The sequence below is a fragment of the Carassius gibelio genome, chromosome A1, assembly GCF_023724105.1.
Source record: "Carassius gibelio isolate Cgi1373 ecotype wild population from Czech Republic chromosome A1, carGib1.2-hapl.c, whole genome shotgun sequence".
Taxonomy (NCBI): domain Eukaryota; kingdom Metazoa; phylum Chordata; class Actinopteri; order Cypriniformes; family Cyprinidae; genus Carassius; species Carassius gibelio.
Window position 1 is genome coordinate 25,950,193 of NC_068371.1, and position 26,655 is coordinate 25,976,847.

The following is a 26,655-nucleotide window of genomic DNA, read 5'->3' on the forward strand; positions in this document are numbered from 1 at the left end:
ATGAACAGAAAAAAAACTCTGGCTGCATGGCACCACTTGGCACAACTGCTGTTGTTAAGCAGCAAAAATATCTAAGATAAATTGGCAGTTTATTCTTAAACCAATCAGTAAGCTTGAATAGTGGAAACATAGTTACAGTTTAACATTTATTTTTTCTTATTTAATTATATATGAAATTATGTTATTATGTTATGACATAGACATTTTTACATATATGAACAATATTATTATTTCTTTTAAGAGTAATTTGCGGCCCACCTGCAATACCATCGCGGCCCACAGGTTGAAAACCACTGCTATAGAGTATGCCAAGAAAATACCCCCCACACCATTGCACTACCAGCCTGAACTGATGATACAGGGTAGGATAGATCCATGCTTTCATGTTGATTATGCCCAGTTCTGGCCTTACCATCCGAATGTAGCACACAGAATTCAAGGCTCAACAGACCAGTCAATCTTTTCCCAATCTTCTGTTCCCCAGTTTTGTGAACTGTATCCTCAGTTTCCTGTTCTTAGGTGAAAAGAGTGGCACCCGGTGTTCTGCTGCAGTAGCCCATCCACTACTAGTAGCACATCTGCACAAGGTGTGATGTGTGTTCAGAGATGCTTTTCTGTGTACCTTAGTTATATTGAGTGCTTGAGCTACTGTTCCCTTCTGTGAACTCAAAAACCAGTCTGGCCATCCTCCTCTGACATAAGGGCGTTTTTGCCCTCAAAACTGAGAACACTGGATTTTCTCCTTTTCAGACCATTCTCTTTAAAGCCAGTGGTTGCACATGAAAATTCCAGTAGATCAGCATATTCAGAAATAGTCAGACCAGCCCATCTGGCACCAACAACCATGCCACGTTCAAAGTCACTTAAATCACCTTTTTTCCCCATTCTGATACTCAGTTTGAACTTCAGCAGATTGTTTTGACCATGTCTACATGCATTCAGTTGCTGCCATGTGATTGGCTGATAAGATAAGTGTGTTAATGAACATGTGTGCCTAATAAAGTGGCTGGTGAATGTAGATTATTTATTACGTTTTACGGGGATCCATTAAGCTGATCCATGAAGCCTTGCAATTTCAGGCATTTTTTCATTAATCATATTTAAATATTCTGATTAATTATGAATGAATGAATGATTTGAACCTGTGAGACAATATAATCTTCCATGGGAAATGGAATGCATCGTGAACAAGTGATTACATTCAATAAATTGAAGAAGAAAAAAAGTTTTTCTTGCCCTTCTCACAATCGTTTTTGAATCCCTTCGGTTTTCATTAGACATGCCATCAAATTTCTCTCAAAACTGTATAAATGATTACTGAAATGTCATGTGCTGTTTAGGTAATAATAATCAACTAGCATCATAATGTAGAAGTGACATCCAAAATACTTACTGCTAATATATATAGCTTTATAAGTTAAAGACATTACACCGAAAGGTTTCAAGACACAAGACATTTAAAACATATAACCAAACATGTTCTTTTATTGTCTGAAAAAGTAACACAATCTCCCAACTGGGTTTATCACATACACTACCACAACGATGAAACACCATTACTACACAAATAGGGACTTCTTTTCAAATATTATAGACATTACAAAAAGATCCCTCATATCTTTCAGTTTTGTTCTGAAGTTATACTAAGCATGGCAGATTGATTCATTTACAGTATGATACTGTACACTGTCACCATTTAGAAACAATGTTGTCTGACGTGGTTCTAAAATCCATAATGTTAAGGGAAGACATTTCATGGTCATTTTTATTTCATATGAAATATTTTACAATATAAACAAAGCATCCGTCTTGGATGGACTTAACAGCAACCAGAGGCCAGGCATTTCAGTGCAAACATGTTTTTTTTTACAAGGCAGTCTTGGCTGCATTACTCCCTTTAATCTATCAAAAACTAATGAGAAAAAAATAATAATAATAAGGTGCACCAGACAAAGGAGGGGGTTCAAATTAAAAGTAAATTTCACAAAATGTGACAGATATCGAAAATGCATCCTCTGACAGAGCCTGTTAAGTAAATGAGGCCATGTGTTTGTACTGTCCAACAAAAAACATCCAAAAGTGATTAAAGTGATTCTGCAGAGGTGTTTTGATCACTGAAGTGAAATATGCTTCTGGACTTAAATCGTTGTTTTAAGTAAAGTTCCGTTGCAATGGTTTGAGAAAGCATCTATTTATAGAGCAGACGTTATGAGGCGCTTGCTCTGCCTAATGTTGCTCTCTGGTTTCTAACAATGATGTAAAATTACCATTTAATATATGAGGTTCTTACCTATCCACAATCGTCATCCCACTTCCAACTACAGGGTCTAAGAGGCTGTTCGGACCTTTACCACTGACCTCTCAAATATTAGGTGGGACGCTGAAAACAATACTATTGTAAACAGTACTGCCAAAAAATAGAAGGCAGATGTAGGCTAAATATTCCATGTCAAAATAGCCAATGAGGTGCTTATATATAATACAGAATGTAGTCCCTTGATTACCATGTATATGCATTTTTAACCAACTAGAGTTATGGTTACTCACCGGGCTTGAAATAATGAATGCAGATAAACAAATATCCATGTAAAGGGGACAGCAGAGAACTGAAAATGGCTTCATACACAAACTGGAGGGAAAACATAACATTGGAAATGTTTTGTTGATGTGGTGCTAGACAGATTTATACACAACTTGCAAATAAGTAAAAGACACTTCTGTTAAAAACTGAGAATAAATTGAGTTGAAACTACAGCACTTAATACTGATTACTTTAGAATTAGTCCACTTAATTACAATGTCCGCCGCTCCTTGTCAACATTCACAGAGAAGAGGCTGATAGCGCTGTGTTCCACAGGCAAAGAATCCAAATCTGTACACGTCCCTACCTTGTTGTTACACAGTTGGTGGAGGTAGCTAGTTATGTGCATGTATGTGGGGTTTGGGGTAGTTTGCATGGCTGACTGCAGGTGTGTGTGGATAATAGTCAAGCGAGAGGGAGTGAGTTGAAAGTGGTTCATGTCTTTGATTCAAAACGATAAGTCCCACTACAGGATATCCACCTGAACACTCTTCATAAAGCAACAAAACTCTGGAGGGTATGAGCAAAGAAACGAATAAAAGATAAAAAGGGAGGATCACCACATAATAGCACCAATGGATGCAACATGAGCCCTGCTCTCTTTCCAAAATCTCACAGAGTCACTGCCAAAAAGGACATGTTAATTCTGGAGCTTTCTTGAGATGGCAGTCCCAACATTTAAAGCAATAGTCCAAATGTTCAAAGCAAGTAATTTAATGGTTTAATTCAATCTTTGAAATGAGCCTCCGCTCATGGATCTGAGACTTACTGTATATTCCACATGGCAGGTCAAAATCTGATGTAATCTATTCAACTGTGTCATTCGAAAGGAATGATAAATAACAGCAGAGCAAATTATTTGTACATATTTTCACTGAATAAGTCGTTCCAACCTAAAATAAGCATTTATTGAAACCGTGAAAAGTTTGTGAAGATTGTGAATATACATATCATGTGTTGGCTGGGGCAAAATTTTTTACCACATCCTCTGGTGACCATATTTTCCACAGAGGTCAGGGACATGATTTGAGTAATGATCAAAACCAGCTCAATTCCCAAGGAAAACAACGAAGCAAATAAAAAGGTTGAAAATAAAATGCCATAGTGGTCTGGATTCAACTCAAGTAAGAAAATCTTTAAAAAGCAAGATTTTTATCGGAGCAGCAAAAGGGCCAAGTCTCTGAATCCCACTGGCCCAAAGGAAGAGAACTGTATGACCTTTCCTTGGAGTGTTTTGGACGCAACACCCCTGTTCCTGCCACTGCGATTTCCAACACCTTCCTTCTCTCATGACAATAAATAAAGCCATCAAGCTACACAGAAGACAAGCATGTTTTCAAACCAACAGTGACATCCACAAGTATCCTTGTTCATGAGACTAAGTATCAGATTCACACCGGCATAAAACACACACCTGTTTTTATTTCAAAAGGGAATAACAATAAAAAATAATCTACATTTGAATTAAATGGAGACGAAAATTCAATTCAAATCCTTTCTTTTTTTATCTACAGATAGTGTTTTATTCCCTTAAGAAACAAAGACTGGTAAAACGATCCACAGAAACATGATTACAGATGTTTTTACCTCTTCTTAGGAGAGTTAACTATTCATGACCTGAGATTAAATATGAACTTTAATGAAACAGGTAAATCCATTACTCAGTGTAAAGTTGCATACAAAGTAATTGTATGCACAATATGTTTGGGTAAAAATAAAAAAGTAGTAAATCAATAAATAGTCCTTGTTTCCCTTCATTTCAGAATGAGATCCTTTTTTCCACTAATTCAGTCTATGTATTGTTTTATTAAGCATGTGAGTATGATTCTTATTGTCACCAATGAAGCTAACAGTGTCATGACAGATGGATTGATTTTTTAGGAATATTATACAATTTTATGAACCATGAATTAAATGTTGCTCAGATTAGGGCTTTTACGCCTCATTTTTTAACTTGTACTGCATACCAATATCACAAATCTCTGATAACACCTCTGACCTGCACATCAGCATCTATTTCTTAATCCACCGGCTGGATGATCTCTAATCTGTGGCTGACAAAAATACTCTTGAAAACAAAAACATTGTTAAATTACCAGTTACTTCAAGCCTGTTTTGAAAAATAACGGTTGATTCCGACCGGAGAATTTCCTGATTAATTGCTTGTTAGGGTAAATAATCCTATGATGAGAAATTTCCTTTTTCATGTTTTTCTCTTTTTTTTTTTCTTTCTTTCTTTTTTTTTTTTTGCAGTGACCATTTATGCTGTGGGAACAGTCTCTGGAAGCCATGCCTGTAGGTTTAACAGTCCCCATGTAGTCAAGGTGCTTGATGGAGCGAGTCACCCAACCTCCTGCACTTGGGCACCCCAACATTGCAGATCACCCTGACCCTACGTCAACCCAGTTGGGCCCATGTCAGACACTGGTGATGGAGGCAAGGCAGTTGGGGGATTTCTGCAGTTTCTCAGGTTGTGTCGTAGGGGGCTCCGGGATTGCACGGAAGCTAAATGGGGGGCCGATGCTGGTGGTACCCATGTGGCCTGGACTTAGGGCCGGATTCTGTCGCCGGTTACTCTCCACAATGCTCGAGGTGTTGGACGCCAGGCTTTCCCGTGTGCTGAGAAAGTGGTGGAGGTGGGAAAATGACCAGAGATGGAGAGATAGAGAAAGGACAAAGAGTAGAGTTTAAGACAAACTAACTGGATCATTATTTTGAGGCAGGAGAAACAATACAAAGCAACACAGAGAGACAAAAAACACACAACCTCCCCCTTACCTATAGTTTCACTCTGGTTTGCACGATTAACGGTACAAAAACAGTGTACTCCAAACTGTGACAGTTTGATAATAATATGTTCAAGTAACTAAACCAGAAGCACTGACAGCCAACAATAAGAAAGTGGTTTTACTGCAGGGAGAAGCTGATTAAATAGCTTGACAAAATATTAAATCATCATTTACTCATGCTCATATGGTATGGTTGTATACCACAGAATGTTTCCGCAGAAAACAAAAAGGAAAATTATTAAGAAGTTTTCCCTGCCTTTGTCCACGAAATTACAATAAGCAGATACTGAAGCTTACACAATTTAAAATGGACACAAAAGCACCATAAATCTATTATAAAAGAGGTCAATGTGATTGTGTTGTAAGAAACAGATTGTAATCTTTATTCACCTCTAAATCGTCACATACCGTAGCTCTTTGTATGTTTGTAGTGACACAAGGTTAAGTAAATTTTGACATTTTTGTGGAAAAGTACTGTTTTAAAAGCAAATATTAAACTCAGATATTATGTATTTAACATTAGCACTGCACAGAGAAACATGCAAGCTTTTTTTCTTTTCTTTTGCATATCCCACTGTAACTGCATTACTAGCTTAAATCAATCACCAACTAAATTGTGTCTATGCACAAGAGCTGTGCTGGTGTTTTTCCAAGAGCTGTGAAAATGACATCATCGCTAATGTGATGAGTCATTCAGAAAATAGTGAATTATTGTCTGTGTGTTGCTTGAAGGGGCTGCTGGGGGTCTTTAAAATTAGAGACTTGTGGAAGTTTGTCTTGTAGGTTTTGTAGCTCCATCACAATGTGACTGGGCCACAACTACTGTATTCATAGCCTATTATCTGAATGAGTCATACAGACACAAGGGGTCTATTTTTAGCAGCTGAAAAAGTCCTCACCCTCTCACTCATAAAGGGCTTCTGCTAACACATACACAGCCCTGGGAAACCCACTTAAAGGCTGTCTGTGCTGGTTTGTGGCCTTGGCAAAGAAGAAGGGGGAAAAAACATCCCATACATCACAGTATAAGATTGTAATTATATGGGGCCTATGCAACTGTGTGCTTCAAATCAAACATACATTTTTTAATAAAACCATCATATAAAAGCTGACCTATGGTAAATGTTTCATTTTGTGGGATGTCAGAGAAATAAAGTGGATTCTACCCATAATAGCAATTGACTGTATGTTTTCTGGTAAGCATAATGTTATTTATTCTTTCCTCGCTTTTAAACCTTATCTTATGTCTTTGGTCATAGAAAAGAAAAATGGCAATTAATTGATGCACAGAACACTTGTTCACAGTCAGCAATTGAAAATATACACTCAAATATGCGTTTTTAATTTGTAACACATTCTGTCTCTGAAGTGAGTACTTACCGAGGCGAGTTAAACCCACTGTCTACAGTCACACTACTGCTGTCCATGCTGTCCAGCCGTGCCGAGTGAGCCGACTTCTGGCTGTTATTATTCTCGCTCTCCTTAGGACTAAGCAGAGTCAAGTTGTTCTCAAACTTCTGCTGTAAATCCCGCTCTTTCTCCCTTTCAAGCAACCACTGCATGGTCCCGCCGCCTCCACCACCGTCTCCAGCCCCTGCCCGCCCCTTTGCTTCTGTTGGGGCGGCCTCTTTATGGGAGGTCTCCTCTGCCTCCTCCTCATCGTCATCATCTGACACGTTGTAATAGTCAAAAGCAGCTTCAGATGTGGAGGGAGCAACCTGTTCTGTGCCTGTAGGTGCCGGGGCAGATGCAGGCAAAGGGGTGGAGTGTGGTAGCTGCTGGGTCTCCAGAGCGTCAAGGACCTCGGATGATTTCATGTGCGGAGTCTTACGCAAAGTGCCCGACTTTGAGTAGCCACTGTCCACATAGCTCACAGTCAAAACATTGTGTGGCGGTTTGAACAAAGTGTCCTTACTAAAAATCTCTTTCCTCTTGTCCACACCGCTACCAGTGCTACCACCACCTCCCCCGCCCCCTGGGTCAGTGTTGTGTTGGTGCTGTATCAAACGTCCATTGGGTATAGGCTCAGGAGTCTGGCTCGGTGTGGGTTTGCCAGAACCATTGTGTCCCTTGATGGAGGAGTCCTCTTTGTACTCCAAGGGGTAAGGAGAGGTGAGGTGAGGCGTCTGCTGGTCAGCTGGAGAGCCCTTGCGGATTCCATCAGATGGGGTTAAAGTGTCATGGTCAGATTTGCCCAGAGGCAGTGGGGCAGTAAGGATCGTTTCATTCGATGTATTGCACTGTAAGTAGTCATCAGCCAAAGGCTTTGGCGACAAGGCCTTCAGGTCACTGTAGGCTGGGAGACTGTCCCTGCTTTTGTTTCGTTCTAGAGGGCTGCAGAGCCTTGATTCATCCAGACTCATTTTGCCCATATCAGATACAGACATTTCAGAGCTGAACTTGGCAGAAGAAAACATGATGCATGAGTAGTGCGGGGCCTTTTGAGAGGAGGCCCTCAGTGTCCCATCATCGGTATAGTAGCGGCTTCTGTCATCAGGACTGCGGTCATAATCCTCAGCCGTGCCAAGCGTGGAGCTCCCACCTCCCAGCGGGCCCTTGGAGTTGTCCATAGAACGCGATCGCTCTTTAGCCTTATCGGGCCGCTCATTGCGTGACTTGCGATCCTGAGTGTGGCTGTGGCTCCGGTGCACTTTAGAATGTGACGTTCCACGTGAAGGCTCAGGGAAAGGCATCTCTGTCCGCCTCTTTGCAAGCTCCCCTGAAACATCCCATTCTGGGGTGACAGGAAAGTGTGACTCAGCAATGTTGGGGTTGCTGTGGACAAGGTAGGCACCACCAATTCTGCGTTCAACTGTGTACATTCCCTCTCTTGGTGATCGTACCAGAGAGTGACTGAAAAAACGGTAGTCCCTCTCCAGGCTAACTGCTGGCAGGTCCAGATTGGAGCCCTCAGAGGGGTCTCCCCGAGAAGCTCGCGTCTTGCTGTGTGAACGTGACTTCCCATGTGGCACACGCCGGTGGCCTCGGCTCCGGCGACTGCGGGCACTGTGCTGTGCTGAGGAGTTGGCCTTGCATCGTTGAGCTCGTTCCTCTTCTAGTCGCTTCATGACAGCTGTGTGACGGGCCACGTTCTCCACCGTCAGGTCTGGGTTAATGCGGCGGATGATCTCCATCTCCACCTCACGAGGGATCGCTGCAGCAGACGGTGTATCCTCATCCCTCAAGGGCCACTCCTCTGGAGGGAACTGTGCTGAAAAGTTGGCCAGCTGTTTGGTCTTGTCCTTTTTCAAGCTCAAGCGGAACAGTTTTAACCCAAACTTCTTAGACTGCCTCTCACTGCTGCCCCCACCACTCCCCTCCTTCTTCTTGGTTAGTGTGTCTGTCTTGTAAGAGAAGGTGGCAGTCATGCTCTTGTTCTTGTCAGTGGGGTCAGGTGGATGCTGAATGGCAGATGGAGGCGGTGGGGGTTGTAGGTATGAAGGGGGATCTCCTTTGGGTTCTTTCGGGGATTTTCTTTGAATTGTTGAGGTATGAATGGTGGGCACCTCATCACGGTAGGCATTATAGGAGTCGCAGTGGTTCTTAGGGTTAGGCCTTTCTCGTACGCAGCCAGAGGTGGAGGGAGTGATGGTTCCAGATTGTGGTGATGTGCATTGCTGTTGAGGTGGTGGCTGTTGCTGCTGCTGCTGCTGTTGTTGTTGTTGCTGCTGCTGTCGCTCTGGATGCCGCTCATCCAGGTGGTACCACTTGCTGTTGGTGCGAATAAGGGATGGGGTGATGAAGTAGGTCTGAGGAGTAACAATGAAGTAACCTTCTGGTGTAGGGTAGATCTTTCTCTCCCGTACCAACATGTTCAGCGTGTGCCGCAGGATCTCTGGACTTGGGGTGGGTACACCTGAAGAAAATACAACCGCATGTAAATTTCAAAATCATTTTCAAAGTGCTAATTTAATTTTAAGTGCTGACACAACTTTTTCTATTTGGCTAACATTTGTGATATGAAAATAATAAACCTTCAATCATCATTATCAATTAATTTTTCAAAGGAAAAGCTCAACGGGCAAACACTTATAAAAAATATAGTGCAGAGTGAGGGGGAAATGGGGGGGGTAGCAAATTAGTGAGTTTATGTTGATGTCAGCATTATCCAGAACTACTCTGATGTGCCAAAAGTAGGATTTACCCTAAGTAGGTGTGATCACAAAAATAACTACAGAAGGCCAATAAAAAGTAGAGCATTGGTTGTTGGTTTATGTCACCACCAATCACAACACACCAGTCATTACCTCATCTTTCATCATCATGTCTGTAAGCCCTTCAATGCAATAAGACAAAAACCTTCCAGTGTGACTTACCAAAAGTCCCTCCTTCATAAGAACTCACATGATAATAAAATACAATAATAATATTAAAATATCTCCTAACATTTTCAAACCAAAACAGTTTCTTTCCGTTTTAGTTATACATTTTACATTATATCTTGTTTTGGCCTTATTTCATTAGCCAAACTGAAAATTTTAACTAATACAGTAAGCCTAAGCTGACTTAGCTAACTGTTCACTAATGGTACTTTTCCTCTGCATGGTACGGCACAGTACGGTTCAGTACGGTTTGGTACGTTCACTTTTAGGGGGTTTTCGACTGGGTACAGTACCTGGTACTTTTTTTAGTACCACCTCGGTTGAGGTTCCCAGTGAACCATACCACTACCAAAACATGATGTGTAAACTCTGCTGAACACTGACTGGCCGGAGAGAATCGTCACTACCTACATCACTGAACTTGCAGCACATACACAACAGAACCGCTAGATTTAAATCAGCACTGTCAACAAAGGATCGAGCACCACTGTTTTGAATGAGGAATCCTTTTACAACCAAAAAATGCCTGTTTTGTTGTCTGTTGAGGTAGTACAGACATTCCTCTAGTTGATAGCAGAGGAGCGGATCCAGCGGGAGCTTGATTGGATTGATGACAATAATGACATGTGAATAATGGCACCCACTCTAAACTGATACTAAACTGCAGAGGAAAGGCAAACCGAGCCAAGCCGTGCCGTACCTTACTGAACGGTGCCGAGTCGTACCACGCAGTGGAAAAGCACATAAGTCGGACTGAATACTTGTAAAACTTAAACTGTTAAGTGAGAGAACAGAAACATTTTATCAAGTTAATGTTAACCATCAATTTATTAATTGTTATAAGCTGCTTAATCAGTCGATCATCAATTATAATTATTTCATTTATGAAGGTCTATTTTATTATTATAAGACAACCAACTATTGGGCCACTTGGAAACCTTCACGGAGCACCAGTGAACCACAGACCGTATTCTCATATTTTGAGATCCACTGCTCTGTACTTTCAAACTAGGCTTTAGAGGGAATATATTTTTATGCCATTAAAATTGTTTACTTGGAGACTTAAAGATAGACATTACATTTGTGGTATGACTCAGTACTGTGAATATCTCTCTTAGTTTAATATCATGTGTGCAAAATAAGTAAACCTTGACTGTAACTCAGACAAAGAGCACCAGCAGGGTAGACTGCACTACAAGGTGCATGGTGTCCTCACTGCACTCAAGTCCTCACTTCACCCAAGTCAGCTTTTCAACACACTTAATAAAGAAAAAAACACACACGTAATGGATAAAGAAGCAGATAAGCTGTCAGGGTTAAGTGTTGCCTGCCATTACATCATACAGTGGTAGTTGCCATACCAACATGACGCAATCCAGAGCTTTTGCTCTTTTTTTTTTTACCACTCCTTTAAGGGAAAGCAGACAGACTCTATTCAGGTGAAGTTTGCACACTTTGCACTTTGATTGACTGATTTCTCTGAACAAAGCTAAGCAATATATATATATATATATATGTGTGTGTGTGTGTGTGTGTGTGTGTGTGTGTGTGTGTGTGTGTGTGTGTGTGTGTGTGTGTGTGTGTGTGTGTGTGTGTGTGTGTGTGTGTGTATTTATATATATTAGGGCTGTCAAATGAGTAAAATTTTTAATCAAATTAATCAGAATTTTCAGTGGATTAATCAGGATTAATCACTATTTGCAATTACACCTGAATCCTACCCATTTTTTTCATGTATTGATTCATCAATATGTGGTTCTTTTTTTCTGAATTTCAAAAGTTTAACATTTACTTAGATCAAATTTACCTGAGCACTATATCAAACCATGCCATTTAACTACAGATAGTGTAAGAGTTTTATGTGAACCAGTGGTTAAATATAGCCACATATCTATGAAATTATGCATAGAGAAACTCGAAAGAATTAACCTCTAAAACACAAACATGCGCCACCATCACATAAGCAGCACTCTGGGCACTCTTGTTTTTGGGAGGTGTTAATTTGCTCTGCCACAATACTTTAGGATCAATATTTTCATGTTCTGAAGGCTTCAAGTGCCAGTAAAACCAAGCAAAAATGCATATGCTTTCCCAAACATCTGTAATTTTCGCATGTATGCGTTCTGTGCATGCGCAGTGTGAAACACAGGACGCTATAACAGGAAGAAGCTCCAGCGTATCGACTACCAAAGTCGTCTCTGTTTATCGAGCCTGGCATGAATGTATTTGAGAGTACCCTGTTTACCCCAAAACCCGCAATAATCATAACTAACAATTACAATAGTAAAGGGGAAAAAAATATTTTAAAGGGGAGTTTTGATAGTGACAGTATTTATAAATATATTCATTTTCATCTATTAATAAAACTTATGGTCAGTCTTTACTGTAAATTCCTTGCCTAAAAAAAAGAAAGAAAAGAAAAACCATTATGAATTTGAGCTAGTACTATATTCTCAGGAAATTAAATGACTGAAGCCAAATAAATATGGCTATATATCCAGCACAAGACGAGGATTATCCCAATAAAACTGAAAGTCTTTTTATAATGTTATAATGACACTTGCTTAGGTAATAATTAATGTGTTTATGTCTATTATAAAATATTATCAGTAGTGTTTACAATACTCAAACGTGTGTGTGTGTTCATAAGTGTGTCTGGCAGGCTACCTGGGAAGCAGGTGGCAAGGTGCTCCATCAGCGCATCTTGTGTGACAGGCTTTCGGGCAGAGTTCATGGCTGAGATGGCCAGACACAGAATCTCTCCCAGTGGGATGAACTGAGACTGACTGATGGGTGACATACTGATTGGAGATACATCGCCTAGAGAGGGACACACACACAAAATAATGTTCAGTCCTACTATACAAGACCGTACTTGTTTGGCAACTGATTGGTCCTTAAATGTCACTTTTTATAATGTTACACAAACAAGAAAACAAAAACCACCTAAGAAGTTCACGATGTCTCCCACAGTGTTAATGTGGGACCAGAAGAAAGGTTCAAGATGCTGTACAGTCACAACAGTAGCGTGAAGGTTATCCAGGGTGTGTGATCGTGTGTTGCCAAATGTGACCTTATACTGACGACTCCGCAATAAGCCCCTCTGCCTACGTAGGCAGAAAGACCCCAGGCCATGCATCAATATTGATCCCAAAAAAACACCATGCATATTGGATTTACTTGAAGCACAATTCAGAGCAAATAAAACGTTATATCACATAATACATCTGAGAGACTATACTTCACTTTTCCACTTTCCTGCATCCGTGTTGAAAGGACTTTTAATGCTGATTAAAATAAGCATATACACTACAGCAAATGCTTTAATGTTGTTGGTAGCAGAAATACCACAAGACACATGTTATATGCAGAACGTCTGTCTGACACACCTTTTAAACTCAAAGTATTCACTGAGTAAACCTTACAATTACTATGATGTTTAATAGTGAGAACTGAGTCAGCATTATCCAAACCATGGCTAAAAATCACTATGGATCATTTATTCAGTTACTCATCCTGAAGTGAAATCCAATTTGGAGATGAGATCAGAAATACAAAGCATAATTTTATTGTTCATAAATAAATTAAACAGCATAGACTATACACTTTAGCCATTTTTATTGGTTTGAAATGAAGTCTTAACTAATGAGTTGCAGTAGAAACATTGATCTTGGAGTGAGAGAGAAAAAAAAGCTTTGAAACCAATGTCCATTCATATGTACTGAAAGAAGCCGCAAAATATCACAGGGAACATTATGTTTCATGCTAAGATTACACTGTGAGCATGAATAACTCCTTTAACCTCTAAAGATTATGCTGTGCTTTACAACTTAACTCACAATGCTAAAAGAAACTATAAAACTTTTCTGAATATAGCGTTAAGGGCAACAAAGAGTCTGAAGCAGTGCTGCTAACACTGCAGGATGCAGATAGGATGACATCATCCACATAGAGCTGCTGCTCTCCTGGTGTGTGTGTGTGTGTGTGTGTGTACAGCAGGCGAAGAACCATCACTCAAATCCCAACCTGTGTGTCTCACTGTTCATGCAGAGTCTGTACAGACAGCAACGTGCTGCTCATAACCCTCTAAATGACTTATGGAGCATTAGTGACTGCTGGGGAAGCTGGTGGCCCAGTGTTTTTTTTTTTGTGAGGTATCAGCATGCTAGAGCTAAATTCAGTGCTCTCCGTTATGAATTTTATTGTTTTTACTTTAGTAGGGAGAAAGAAAGAGAGAGCAGGATGGAGGGAGGCACAGAGAGACCCCTCCCTCCGCTCCTGCCATCAGAAAAGGCAGCTCTGGCGATGGACACTTACCCAACATGCTCCACTCCACACAAAGACCGGAGAGGTGTGACCAATCACGAGCAAGCTTCATGCACACCTTTTTTTAACACTCCTCCAGCACTGCTCACTAGCATACACACACACACACATCTGCTTGCTCTACCCTCACACACAAACACATGCTAGTAGGTGGCCTGCTAAATTCGTTGTTATGGCAACGCATCCCAGTTGCTCTCTCTTGTTCCTCAGATGTGTGCTACGCCATGCTCTCTCTCTCTCTCTCTCTCTCTCTCTCTCTCTCTCTCTCTCTCTCGTTCCTCAGATGTGTGCTACGCCATGCTCTCTCCCTTTCCTGTTCTTCCTGTCTCCATTCCTGCACTTGTGCTTCACACTCAATCTTGTTAATGAAAAATTGAGGACAGTACGTTGGCTGCAAGAAAACAGGGCCCTTTAGGTAAATAACACCTTTTTTATGCACACAAATCATCGTGATCCCATGTTTTAAACTTAATTAGTGTGTAATGTTGTTATGTTGAGTATAAAAATATCTGTAAAATTCTAAAGCTCAAAGTTCAATGCCAAGCGAGATATTTTATTTAACAGAATTCGCCTACAAAAAACGACCCGTTTGGACTACATCCCTCTAGTTCCTGCAGTAATGACGTCACTAAAACAGTTTTTTGACTAACATCCGCCCACATGAATACACAAAAAAGGGGGCGTGGTCTTGCTGCGCTCGCACGGAGAAGGAGGAAAAGTTGTGTTTGTGTTTGTCGCCATGTCGTCGAAATGCTGTTATTTTCATCTCGGAGTCCAATCACCTTTGTTTGGGCTTCCCAGGGACGCTGTATTTGGAGATTAATGGTTACAATTTATGTTTAACTCTGTTTCCGAAAATTATAATCCACATGTAAAACTATGTGCAGCACATTTTGCGGATGACAACTTCCTCAATCTCAATCAGTTTAATGCCGGATTCACACAAAGATTATTCTTGAAAGATGGAGCAGTTCCCTCTTTGTCTGGAGAAGGAGTTGTTTATGGACCACAACCGGTAAGTGTATTTAATAATTTAAGTTGGTGCGTTTAACAGTTTCTGTAACTTATTACACAAAAGGCAACGCTGTTTAGCTTTGTTAACTTGATGTTAGGGCTGTGCAAAAAAATTGAATGCGATTTTCATGTGCATCTCGTCAGTAAAAACGCTCCTATGATTATTAGTACATCTCCAGCACATACTCCTGCCCACTTGCTTCTCAAAACTGCTCCAAAACTAGCCCAATCGCGTTTCCAGGAGGGCCGCGTGCGCTCAGCTGCTGTCGAATCACAACACAGGAACTGCTGGCCCAATCAGAACTCGTCAAGTATTTCTGAAGGAGGGACTTTATAGAACAAGGAAGTCATCAGCCCGTTTTTATGACATTGAAAACAGTGGTATACAGATAGATGAATTGTGTGAAAAATACTGTTTTTTTACACGCAAAACATGAACACATGTTATATTGCACACTGTAAACACAATCTAAGCTTCAAAAAAGCGTGAAAAACAGGACCTTTAAAATAAAATGTTATTTTAAATTGTAATCATATTTCATAATATTACTATTTTTACTGTATTTTTGATTAAATATATAAGAAACGTCTTTCAAAACCATTTTTAAAAACTTACAGACACTGCAAGTATATAAAACGTATGGCCATTATTCTTACACACATAAATAAGAGTGTAGTACTAAAAAAAAAAAAAAACATTCCACATTTCTTCTCTTTAAATTTCAGAGCAGAAATGCAGCTAATTTCATCTGTGCCTGGTCATCATCAATAGTCATGGGAAACAGACAGCTATGACATCAGTGATCACAAACAGGAGTATGAATAGCACAAACAAACAGCTTGCCCTGCAAAGAACTGTACGCACTGTGAAAAAAAAAAAAAAAACATCAATCCTTCTGTTCTGTTCGGGGTCTGAGAGACACCAAGGCTGTTTAAACAACTCATAAAACATACTTAACATCATAGTATCAGGATGATACTTTATGACTAATCTTATGAAAACAGATTCTAAATTTAAACTTTATTAAACCAGAGAACCCATATATAAAACATGAATAAAAAAAACATTATTAATTATAACACTATTATTATTATTGATATACACTATAAACATTTGCATGTGTAGACATTCAGCAGTGGGGTCTCTGGCACTGCAAACAATTAAAACAAAGCTGCTCTTTACAGTACTTGAGGTTTAATATTCTTTCTGTGTCTGTTAAATGTTTAAGGGGGGGGGTCGCTGAAATGGTGTCACATCACATACTCTAGTCTTTGTGCAAGCCGGATTGTATGGATGCAAACACTTCTGAGGTGACGTCATCCCACTGGGCATAAGCAGTTGACAGGAACGAGGGAAGAAAGAGACCATGAGAGGAAGAGAGAGAGAGTGAAGATGAGATCAAGAGATGAGAGATAACTTACCATCAATGTATCACATGTTCTAAAATTGTTTAAAAGTGTAGTACAATGTTACTTGCTGCAAATAGCGAAAATAGAAAACAGTACAGAGAAGCTAGATTTACTGTCTGAAATGTGTTGTGGGCCTTTAATACGGCACCAGACAGCATTCAGCAAAACTATGTATGTCAGTTAGTGTAATTTGGACTAATATGACTGGGGAAGAGACCAGTATAAAGTATATCATTTTACATTAAAAGGAAAGAGATGGAATTTTCATGCTTTGTCATTTAGTGTTTAAAGGGAATGGCATGGGCCCTTCACAGGCAAACAAGCTGCATTCCTATGCAGTGTTCACTACAGCACACACTCAGAAAGTTACTGTATATACAGTATTTAAACAAAGACAATTCTTTATACACAAAACCTCTAAATTCAGCAATAAGTGAGTGTTGTGAAACCACACTTCAAAGAAAGTGATTAAAATAAAAAAAATTATCCCACTCAAAACATTCAAATATTATACAAATTGTGATATTAATTATGATTAACTATGCAGGCCAGTGTGCTTTACAACAACAGGGGAGAAAAGAGCAGCAGATACAAGCTTAACCCTATATTTATTCACCGTCATAACCTTATGAAGTTTAACCGAGGCAACACTAGATGGAGGCAGGAATCCAACATTTCCTAAACCAAATGGAGGGAAAAGACAGGAGCAAAAAAAAATAAAAAATTAATTCACTCACTCCTAACTTTTACTTTGTCACTCTGTCATGAATATTCAACGTTTTTAATTTTTAACAAATGCTTATCTGAATAACAATAATTCATCTGAAGCCTGATCTTCCTGAATGACTATTATTTGATCTGATGTGAGACATTAAGGCACATTTGCAGGTCTAATTGGCATCTGAACACGCTCAATCAATTCAGGGGTGCTACACCAACACTGAGAGAAGATGGAGGCATGGTCACCTGACCAATCTCCTTGGTGATCTATGATGTAAACAATGAGTGGGAGTGAGTGAATAAGGTTCAGTGGGGCACAGATTTGTTAATTATTTCATGTAAAACAAGCTTGTGGTTTTGTATATTTTAAGACTTGATACTTTTATGATCATTTTGAGAATTTATACATGGAATTCATACATACACATAGACAAAAACATATGCTCATTATAAAGAAAGGATCCTTTGGTTTTCCTAAATAGTCTAACACTGTGGAAACTTGTTGGAAAACCTCAAGCTTCCCTAGAAGATGCATCCATACAGAAGTGGATAAGTGAGTCTACAAATGTGATGCAACTTTCAACGACTTTGAATCTGAAAATATAATGTATTCCGTTTATCTAAACAATGCAACAATTCATCACAACTCTGTGATTATCAGATTGTTACTCAATTCAGGTACATCTTGTACTTCGTTAGCTCTACCTCTCAAAAAAAAGAGTACAAAGAAGAAAAGCAAGAGAGAGAGCCTTTACCTAAATTCTCACAGCTGCCCACTGAACGAGAGGTGACCTCATTTTTTTGTCAGAGAGGACACAAAAGATCCGTCTCCATGACAACAAACCAGAAAAAAAAAGTGTTTGCTTGTACACACCAAATGTGGCCAGTACTACCCTTGGAGCCCTATTTTATGGGTGGGAGCCTTAACTTAAAGAGATAGTTACCCCAGGATTAATATTATGACATATGACATCATTTACTCACCCTCAAGTTGTTCTAAACCTGCATGAATTGCTTTCTTCTGTTGAACACAAAAGACGATATTCTGAAGAATGTCCGTAACCAAACAGCCATTGACTTCCATAGTATGGAGAATAAAAAAAATAAATACTATGGAAGTTAATGGCAATGTTAAGTTACTGACATTTTTCAAAATATCTTGTGTTGTGCAGTTCAAGAAATTCACACAAGTTTGGAACATCATGTGAGTAAATGATGACAAAATGTCAATTTTGGGGTGAACCATCACCTTCAAACCAACAGTTTACTTTAATTAAAATACACTGACCATATATGACATCTCTATACAATACATAAATCAATATAGTATCACATTCACCCTCTCCCACTCATTCAGCAGGCCCACGAATTACATCACGTCCCATATGGCAGCCCAGCAGCTTCAAACTAGTTCAACTCCACCCATAAGACACACGTCCACACATTCGCTCTCTCTCTCTCTGATGGGTAGGTAATGGATTAAGGTCACCAGACTGACTAAAACAGGTTGTTGAACAGACTTAAGCCTTGTTTATGTGTGCCACGTCAGAGTGAACCACAAATGCCTGTAAAAAGCAGACCTCAGTGAGGATTGAAAACATCTTGGTTACATCAGCATTCACAGCTTTTTAAAAATGGTGGGAGAAGATAACTGCTTTAAACACACGCCTCTCTGGGTGGGGAGGAACAGCTAGAACATGTACTGTATTACCATATGTGAGTCTGTTTAGGTTTCACTCAAGCACAAGTTGATCATAACTGTCCTAAATAGCTATACAACCTATCACTTTAAAGTGAAAAAAAAAAAATGAAGTGACATTCAGCCAAGTATGGTGACCCATACTCAGAATTTGTGCTCTGCATTTAACCCATCCGAAGTGCACACACACAGAGCAGTGAACACACACACACACACACTGTGAATACACACCCGGAGCAGTGGGCAGCCATTTATGCTGCGGCGCCCGGGGAGCAGTTGGGGGTTCGATGCCTTGCTCAAGGGCACCTAAGTCGTGGTATTGAAGGTGGAGAGAGAACTGTACATGCACTCCCCCCACCTACAATTCCTGCCGGCCCGAGACTCGAACTCACAACCTTTTGATTGGGAGTCCAACTCTCTAACCATTAGGCCACGACTTCCCACGACTTTTAAAGGAAAACACCACCGTTGTTCTTCCCTCAACTTAGACGAGTTGATAAGTACCTCTACTTTAAGCTGGAAGTCAAAAGCAAAGCAGGACGCTTGTTTGAGGTTGTTAAACCAATGCCATTTTATTGGGCAATAGTAGTAGTATAATGTTCCACCTAAATTTTCTCAACCTCATTTTAAAATGATCAATCTAGCCTCTTTCAATTTAGACCTGGTTCTAGGCTTAGGACCTAGGCCTAGTTAAGTTACAAATAAATGTGAAACTGAGGTATCAATTAGTAATTGATAGTAATTTTACAAAACTCCAGGCTTGTACACTATTTAAAAAAATGTTTAAAAAGGCAGCTGTGGCTTCCAGAGATTGACCATAAAAGGACAATTATTCAGTTATTACGGTATAGCATAACTATGCCTGTATAAGTTATAACTTATAACATTTCATCAAGTGAAATAATGTTAATATATCAATCAACTTGAACAACTGGATGAAACATGCCATCAGAGTATTACAAGACACTAAAAAATGCAATAAACATTAACCAAATGTCTCTAAATGTACAATACTAATAACAAAAATGATAAGAAAAAATAACTTTTATAAAATATAATCATATGCATATGCAAATCTTGGAATGTATATAAAAATTCATAGTTTTTACTTGCAAAAAACATTTAACAGTGTTTTACTTTTTTCTGTAAAAATTCAATTTCGAAAGTGTATTAAGCAGAATATCAGATCCACTCTCTGTAAAACACATTAATTCTATATGTAGGCATGAATGCAAAGTATGTTTTTTGGTCAATAAACAATTTTAAACATAACACCAACAACATGCTAATTAACACAGGATTGTCAACAAAATACAAATTCAGTCAATGTCAATAAAATTCAATTTCAGCTTTTAAAAAATGCTGGGCATTCACTAATAGTAGTTTGCAGTGTTGTTAGTGCAGTAGCAGTATTTCTAGCAAAAGAGCTTCTCAGAGCTATCCCTCTACATGCTGCTTCTCTTTAATGCTTTCTAAACTCCAGCTGAGAGTCTAGGCATTGCATAAACTAGGTGGAATATGTTTTATTCAGCATTACAACAGTGAATAAAGTCTGAAAATGCAAATCATTATGTGTGCTAGGCCAGCAGGGTAATGTGCTGCGGCAGCTAGCCTAGCCTAGCACTGCCTCAGATGAGCATATACAGACTGTTGGCCACTACACTCCACTGCACTGACACACTTTCATCCTGCAAATTTGCGTCATAACCACCATATGAAATTTATATAAGAAACAGTTTAGCTCTGGAACATTGGATTAATGTGTCAACTTCAATAAAACATGCTAGTGAATATGGATGTGAAAACTTGGTCTAAAATATGAAGTTTTTTTCAGCCAAGGTCACAGTGAGCTGAAATCAATGGCAGCCTACGTTATGCTATTGACTGGTCTGGCTAGCTTGTGCCAAAACATAGTTTAAACCAGCCCCCTGAACAATCATCTGATACTGAGAAAGCAGTATATATGTAGTAAACATCATTTTGGATATTATCTCTAAATGTTCCGGTTTAAAGTTGCTGTTTTAAAAGTTTGAACGATGGTGGGGAAAAAATTTAACTGAATGAAATTACATTTATTATTTAATACAGCTGCTTAAAAGTTGCCCACGTTTACTTTGTATAAATATATACACAAAAGACTATAATTACTATATATATATATATATATATATATATATATATATATATATATATATATATAAATCTTGAGCTCTCTACAGAAGATCCACCATCATACAGCCACATTTAAAAACCTATGATCCTAATATCCCGAGGTGTCTCTGAGGCAGATGCTGTGGCACTGGATTCCAAATTTAGCCAGGGCAAGAACAGCCCTTGCCAAAAGCAGGCCATCCTCTGAAGAGAGTCTTGGGATGGAGTAGCAAAAATTGTAAAGCATCCGATCATGCAAAGACCAAATGTTAATTCCCTCCAGGATATATTTGAGTCAGGCCATACAGGTAAATGTCATTCTTCCCGAACATAACTACACATGAGTGAGCAGTCATTGAGGACACACATGGATTGTGCAGCAGCAAGACTCAAACACTAATTGCCATATATGGTAAAGAAAGGATTCAACAGAAACAAATTGGAAAAATCTAACTTTAGCATCATCAAACAACTATGTAATATTACATAGCACAAGAGGAGTAGATTGTATTTATATCCACACACATTTACATAAACAAGTGTACATGTGTAAACCCAATCGGATAGTAATCAATCATGAAACATGAAGTAATTGTAAACACACTGTGTAGTTAATAAATAACTCAATTCAAGTAGTTCAATGTCTATCATAAATAATCTTGATTTGTAATTGAAACCCTTTTCTAGTTTTATGAGAATGAAATACGAAAAAAAAATAAAAAAGATAACTAAGCAATAGTGGTGGTTCTGAGCTCTGTAGTCAATACATTTATACATTTGGCAGATGTTTTTATCCAAAGCAAATTATATTAGATTTAAGGTATACATTTTTTATCAGTTATTGTTTTCCATGGAAATTGAACCCATGACATTGACTTGCTAACACCATGCTCTACTAATTGATCTCTCGGTTTGAGTTTTCTGGAATTAAACATGGCTGCAAAATGTTTTGAACTGCAACCAAGTGATAATTTATGTTAAATCAATATATTGCCAAGGCTGATAAATTGGCTTTTTTTTATTATTATTATTATTAACGGCATTGACCAATAATTTTTTTTTGGGGGGGGCATTTTTTGGAAGCAAGTCTTTTATTTTCATGGCATGCCAGGCTTTTATTTTGACAATGATGAGAATGCCAGCACCTGACTTTAATAGTTTACTATCTCTGTTTAACAGTTCTGTCTAATAAAGTATTAGACAGAACAGTTAAAGTTGGTGTTACAAGAAAAAAAAAATGCTTTCCTATTATTAGTAATAGACAGCTTTTATATTATTAGTAATAACAAAAAGTTGTTTATAAAAAGTTTATACTTTTTATAAACTGAAAACTATTTATTTTTAAGTTTAAACTAAACTTTAAATATATCAGATTTTTATTAAGATCTCAGATTTTTGGATCTCACTGTCTGTATCTAGGGTAGTAGATAGTACTTAACTATTTATAAAGTATTTCACCGCAGATGAGAGTGGATGGACGAGTTTAACACATGCACAGCAACGCCTTTAAGACTTTCTGTCTTAACATTCACCTGGCGCATACACTGCTGTATGTGCACAGTACATTACTTTTCATCAGGAGCGTCCACAGACTGTCTGGATGTACTGTGCCATACAACAGCGCATGTCATATGCAAGATGAATGTTAAGACAGAAAGTCCACTAGGAAACCATTACAAGGCTGTCTGAGTCTGAAACTGTGTCATCCAGTGAGCTGTTTCAGTTTGCAGCCGAGTTCTAAGACAATATCTAGATCAGTGGTTTTCAACCTGTGGGCCGTTACTATTAAAGGTCCCGTTCTTCGTGATCCCATGTTTTAAACTTTAGTTAGTCTGTAATGTTGTTGTTAGAGTATAAATAATTTCAGTAAAATTCTAAAGCTCAAAGTTCAATGCCAAGCAAGATATTTTAAGAGAATTTGCCTACAAAAAACGACCCGTTTGGACTACAGCCCTCTAGTTCCTGCAGGAATGACGTCACTAAAACATTTTTTGACAAACCTCCACCCACATCAATACACAAAAAAGGGGGCGTCATCTTGCTGCGTTTGTGTTTGTTGCCATGTCGTCGAAATGCTGTTATTTTCATCTCGGAGTCCAATCATCTTTGTATGGGCTTCCCAGGGACGCTGTACTTGGAGATTAATGGTTACAATTTATGTTTAACTCGGTTCCCGAAAATTATAATCCACATGTAAAACTATGTGCAGCACATTTTGCAAAGGACAGAGATCTTCCTCAATCTCAAACAGTTTAATGCACAAAGATTATTCTTGAAAGATGGAGCAGTTCCCTCTTTGTCTGGAGAGGGCGTTGTTTATGGATCACAACTGGTAAGTGTATTTTATTAAGTTGGTGTGTTTAACAGTTTCTGTAACTTATTACACAAAGGGCAACACTGTTTAGCTTTGTTTACTAGATGTTAGGGCTGTGAAAAAAAATATAATGCGATTTTCATGCGCATCTCGTCAGTGATAAGTACATCTCCAGCAGTTTTAAAAAAAAAATCCTGCCCACTTGCTTCTCAAATCTAGCCCAATCGCATTTTCAGGTGGGCAGCGCACGCTCAGCTGGTGTCGAGTCACAACACAGGAACCGCTGGCATGTATTTCTGAAAGAGGGACTTCATAGAACAAGGAAGTCATCAGCCCATTTTTATGACAGTGAAAACAGCGATATGCAGATAGGTGAATTGTGTGAAAAATACTGTTTTTTTACACGCGAAACATGAACATGTTTTATTGCACACTGTAAACACAATCAAAACTTCATAAAAGCACGAAAAATGGACCTTTAAAGGGTCATGAAACCCCCCATTTCTGTACTGGTTAGTTCTCACCGCAGTTTTGCGGTGATGTGGGCGTGGTGTGAAGCGGACCGGGGGAGGGGGAAGAGGGAAGACAGACCGCGCACACAGCTCTGCGTTCAGACAGATTCATTTCGCTACCATCAAGTTAGAAACACAAATAAAAGCATAGCCATTTGATGCACCCTGCATTGAAAACATATTACATTTACATTCAGTCATTTAGCACACGCTTTTATTCAAAGCGACTCACAAATGAGACATATATATTATTCTGTGGCGTTTAAGCCTTTTGACAGGTTGTGTCACAGAGCTATAAAAACGTTTACACTCACCAAGTGAATGAATCGCGTTTGTGTCGAACTCTTATTACAAAGAAAAAACACTCTTCTGCGATCCATGAATGTTTCTCTGTTAATGTGTGTGATGTCATTTCACAGTCTGATGCGTCTTTCATAGCAAATCAACACATGTTGTTGTGAATAATTACGCGAAGCGTCTTCTCATAGGATAAGAACATGCAATCTCATGAATAATTGAATAGACACCAACGCTCATCAATGTACTATAGTCCATTGCCACGTCACATATCGTGACGTCAACACAATGTAGATTTTAAATCCGGAAGATGAAAATAGAGCAAAAAAGCTTAAAAATAACCAATTTTCTCCAACAGTTAAATTTAGCGGATGCTAACATTGTCTTCTATGATGTACAACACAAACACCTCTGCTATAATCTTAGAAAATAAGTAGTCTGGGGGTTTCATGACCCTTTAAAATAAATAATAATATTGGTCATAAATGTAAAAATGTCATAACATAATAACATTATTTCATATATATAATTAAATAACCAAAAACTAAATATTAAACTGTAACTATGCTTCCACTATTCGAGCTCGCTCAATGGATAATCAACCAATTTATCTTAGATATTTTTGGTGCATATGCTACAGAACAACAGCAGTTGTGCCAAGCGGTGCCAGCCCAAGTTATTTACTGTTCATTGCCAGTTCATTCAATAAAGACAGTTAACAATCTAGCTTCTGAGTACTAAGTTATTAACCCAACAATAGCGGGGTCAGTTCGTTTTTTTTTTCAGTGGGCCGCTCAAATATATGTGTTTGGTTGTGTGGGCCACGTGTTGGAAAAGGTTGGGAACCACTGATCTAGATATTTGAATAAGACCACCTCCAAACCATATATTAATATATTCATGATTTTTGCATTGACGCCCCAATGAAGAGATGGGTGGGGTTAGCAGTAGCTCATTATCATTTAAAGAGATATGCATTGAAACGGGTCGCTGTGAACAGAGCTGTTTTGACAAGGAAAAATAGGTGTTGCTTTACATGACTGAGGAATTTTAACCAAAGTATGTTGCAGACATTTCATTAAGATGAGCATCCGATCTCCCCTTAAAGCTCAACCACAGTTTACTTTTCTCATCTCATCATTTTTAAAGACCAAAAATTTGGCTTAAGACCCAGCAAATTTATCTACAGCAAATAAGAAACATAGCTCTGCTGCACTAAACTTCAAACTTTAAATAAAGTAATGTTTTAATTTCTTAAATCCACTAGACCCTTACTCTTAGAAGTATAGGGGTCCAATCTATAACCGAAAAGAGGAAGGAGGTAGAGAGGAGTGCACAGGGTGGTCCCCTCAGACTAGGCCCAGACTCTCTGCTGACCCAGTTCCATGTGAAGACAAGAAGAACAGTTGTACCTCATAGCCATCATACTACACGCACATTAACTGAATACAGAGGTAAGGAAGATAACAGTCATACTATATGCAAAACCCTCCATGTTACTGTATGGATTTTATAATAACCTTTATGCCTGGTGCAAAATGGAGACCAGCATTCTTTAATGCACAATGGAAAGGTCAAATATCGCTATATGGGACAGACTATAAACGAATGCTGCTTCAAATGGGGGTCAAAGCAAAATCTTCACTTCATGCAGTATGTTAGCTTGCATTGCTACTTATGTGGCGTGATCACTCACCATTCATTCATCCCGCCCTCTCTCGTTCTCTTCTCAATCATTCCATGCAAATCCTACATATAGTCCCATTAGTGATGTCAGCATCTGGGATGTCCAGAACTGGGCTGGATATATTTAGCCTGGTGCAACGAGTAATAGTACGTGTAAAGAGAGAAAGAGAGAGAAAAAAATAGAAAGACAGAGCGAATTTGTGTTGTGAGGAAATAATGAGATGGTCTATATTAAAACAGGTGTATGTGTTCATCAGAATAGTGAAAGCAAGAGGCACTATATGAGGACCTTTGCACAGCACAGACATCTTTCACACATGCATATGGGTGTCTCATTTTTAATGGAAAAGATCTCAAAGGCTTAGCTGAGTTTCCCATAGTGGCTGGATGATTTCTACAAATCTATCAGCTGACTGTAGGCAGAGACCAGCAATTTATTCGAGCACAGCCTCTTTTATTTCTCTCTTTCTCCTCTTCGCACATTACTACAGAGGCCAGGCTATTACTGCACCAGCATGGCCTCGTTTCTCTCCCACGCCTAAATCGGGGACTCTGTCACAGCTGGGACGGTGCGTACATTCAAGCATGTAGTTACTTTGTGTCACAAAAATCAAGTCCAAAACAGATCAGAGGTAAACAGGCAAGCAAGATGATACCCTTAATCAAGAAAAAAACAACTGACTCACTATTTCCTTTCTTTATGCGCATTGATTTAAAGTTACAAGTTATTCAAAACAGGAAAAAAGCTATTGGCTTGCAATATTTTATCAAAATGTAGTAACTTTTTTCTCTTCTGCTAGCATCACTTAGATCAGGCAGGTTTTTGGAAGATTT

The 26,655-nt window shown here is 38.9% G+C and overlaps 1 protein-coding gene across 2 annotated transcripts in view; it reads right to left on the minus strand.

Annotated features, from left to right (window-relative positions):
* Positions 1-1,467: 1,467 nt before the first annotated feature.
* Positions 1,468-26,655, minus strand: part of LOC128016697 (storkhead-box protein 2) — a 46,433-nt gene continuing 21,245 nt past the window's right edge. For both annotated transcript variants that reach the window (XM_052601388.1, XM_052601396.1), the window contains exons 2-4: positions 12,360-12,512; positions 6,751-9,226; positions 1,468-5,200 (exon numbers count right to left, since the gene is read on the minus strand). In XM_052601388.1, coding sequence (XP_052457348.1) covers positions 4,999-5,200; positions 6,751-9,226; positions 12,360-12,512 — 2,831 coding nt within the window. In that variant the 3' untranslated portion in view covers positions 1,468-4,998. The remainder of the gene's footprint in view (positions 5,201-6,750; positions 9,227-12,359; positions 12,513-26,655) is intronic.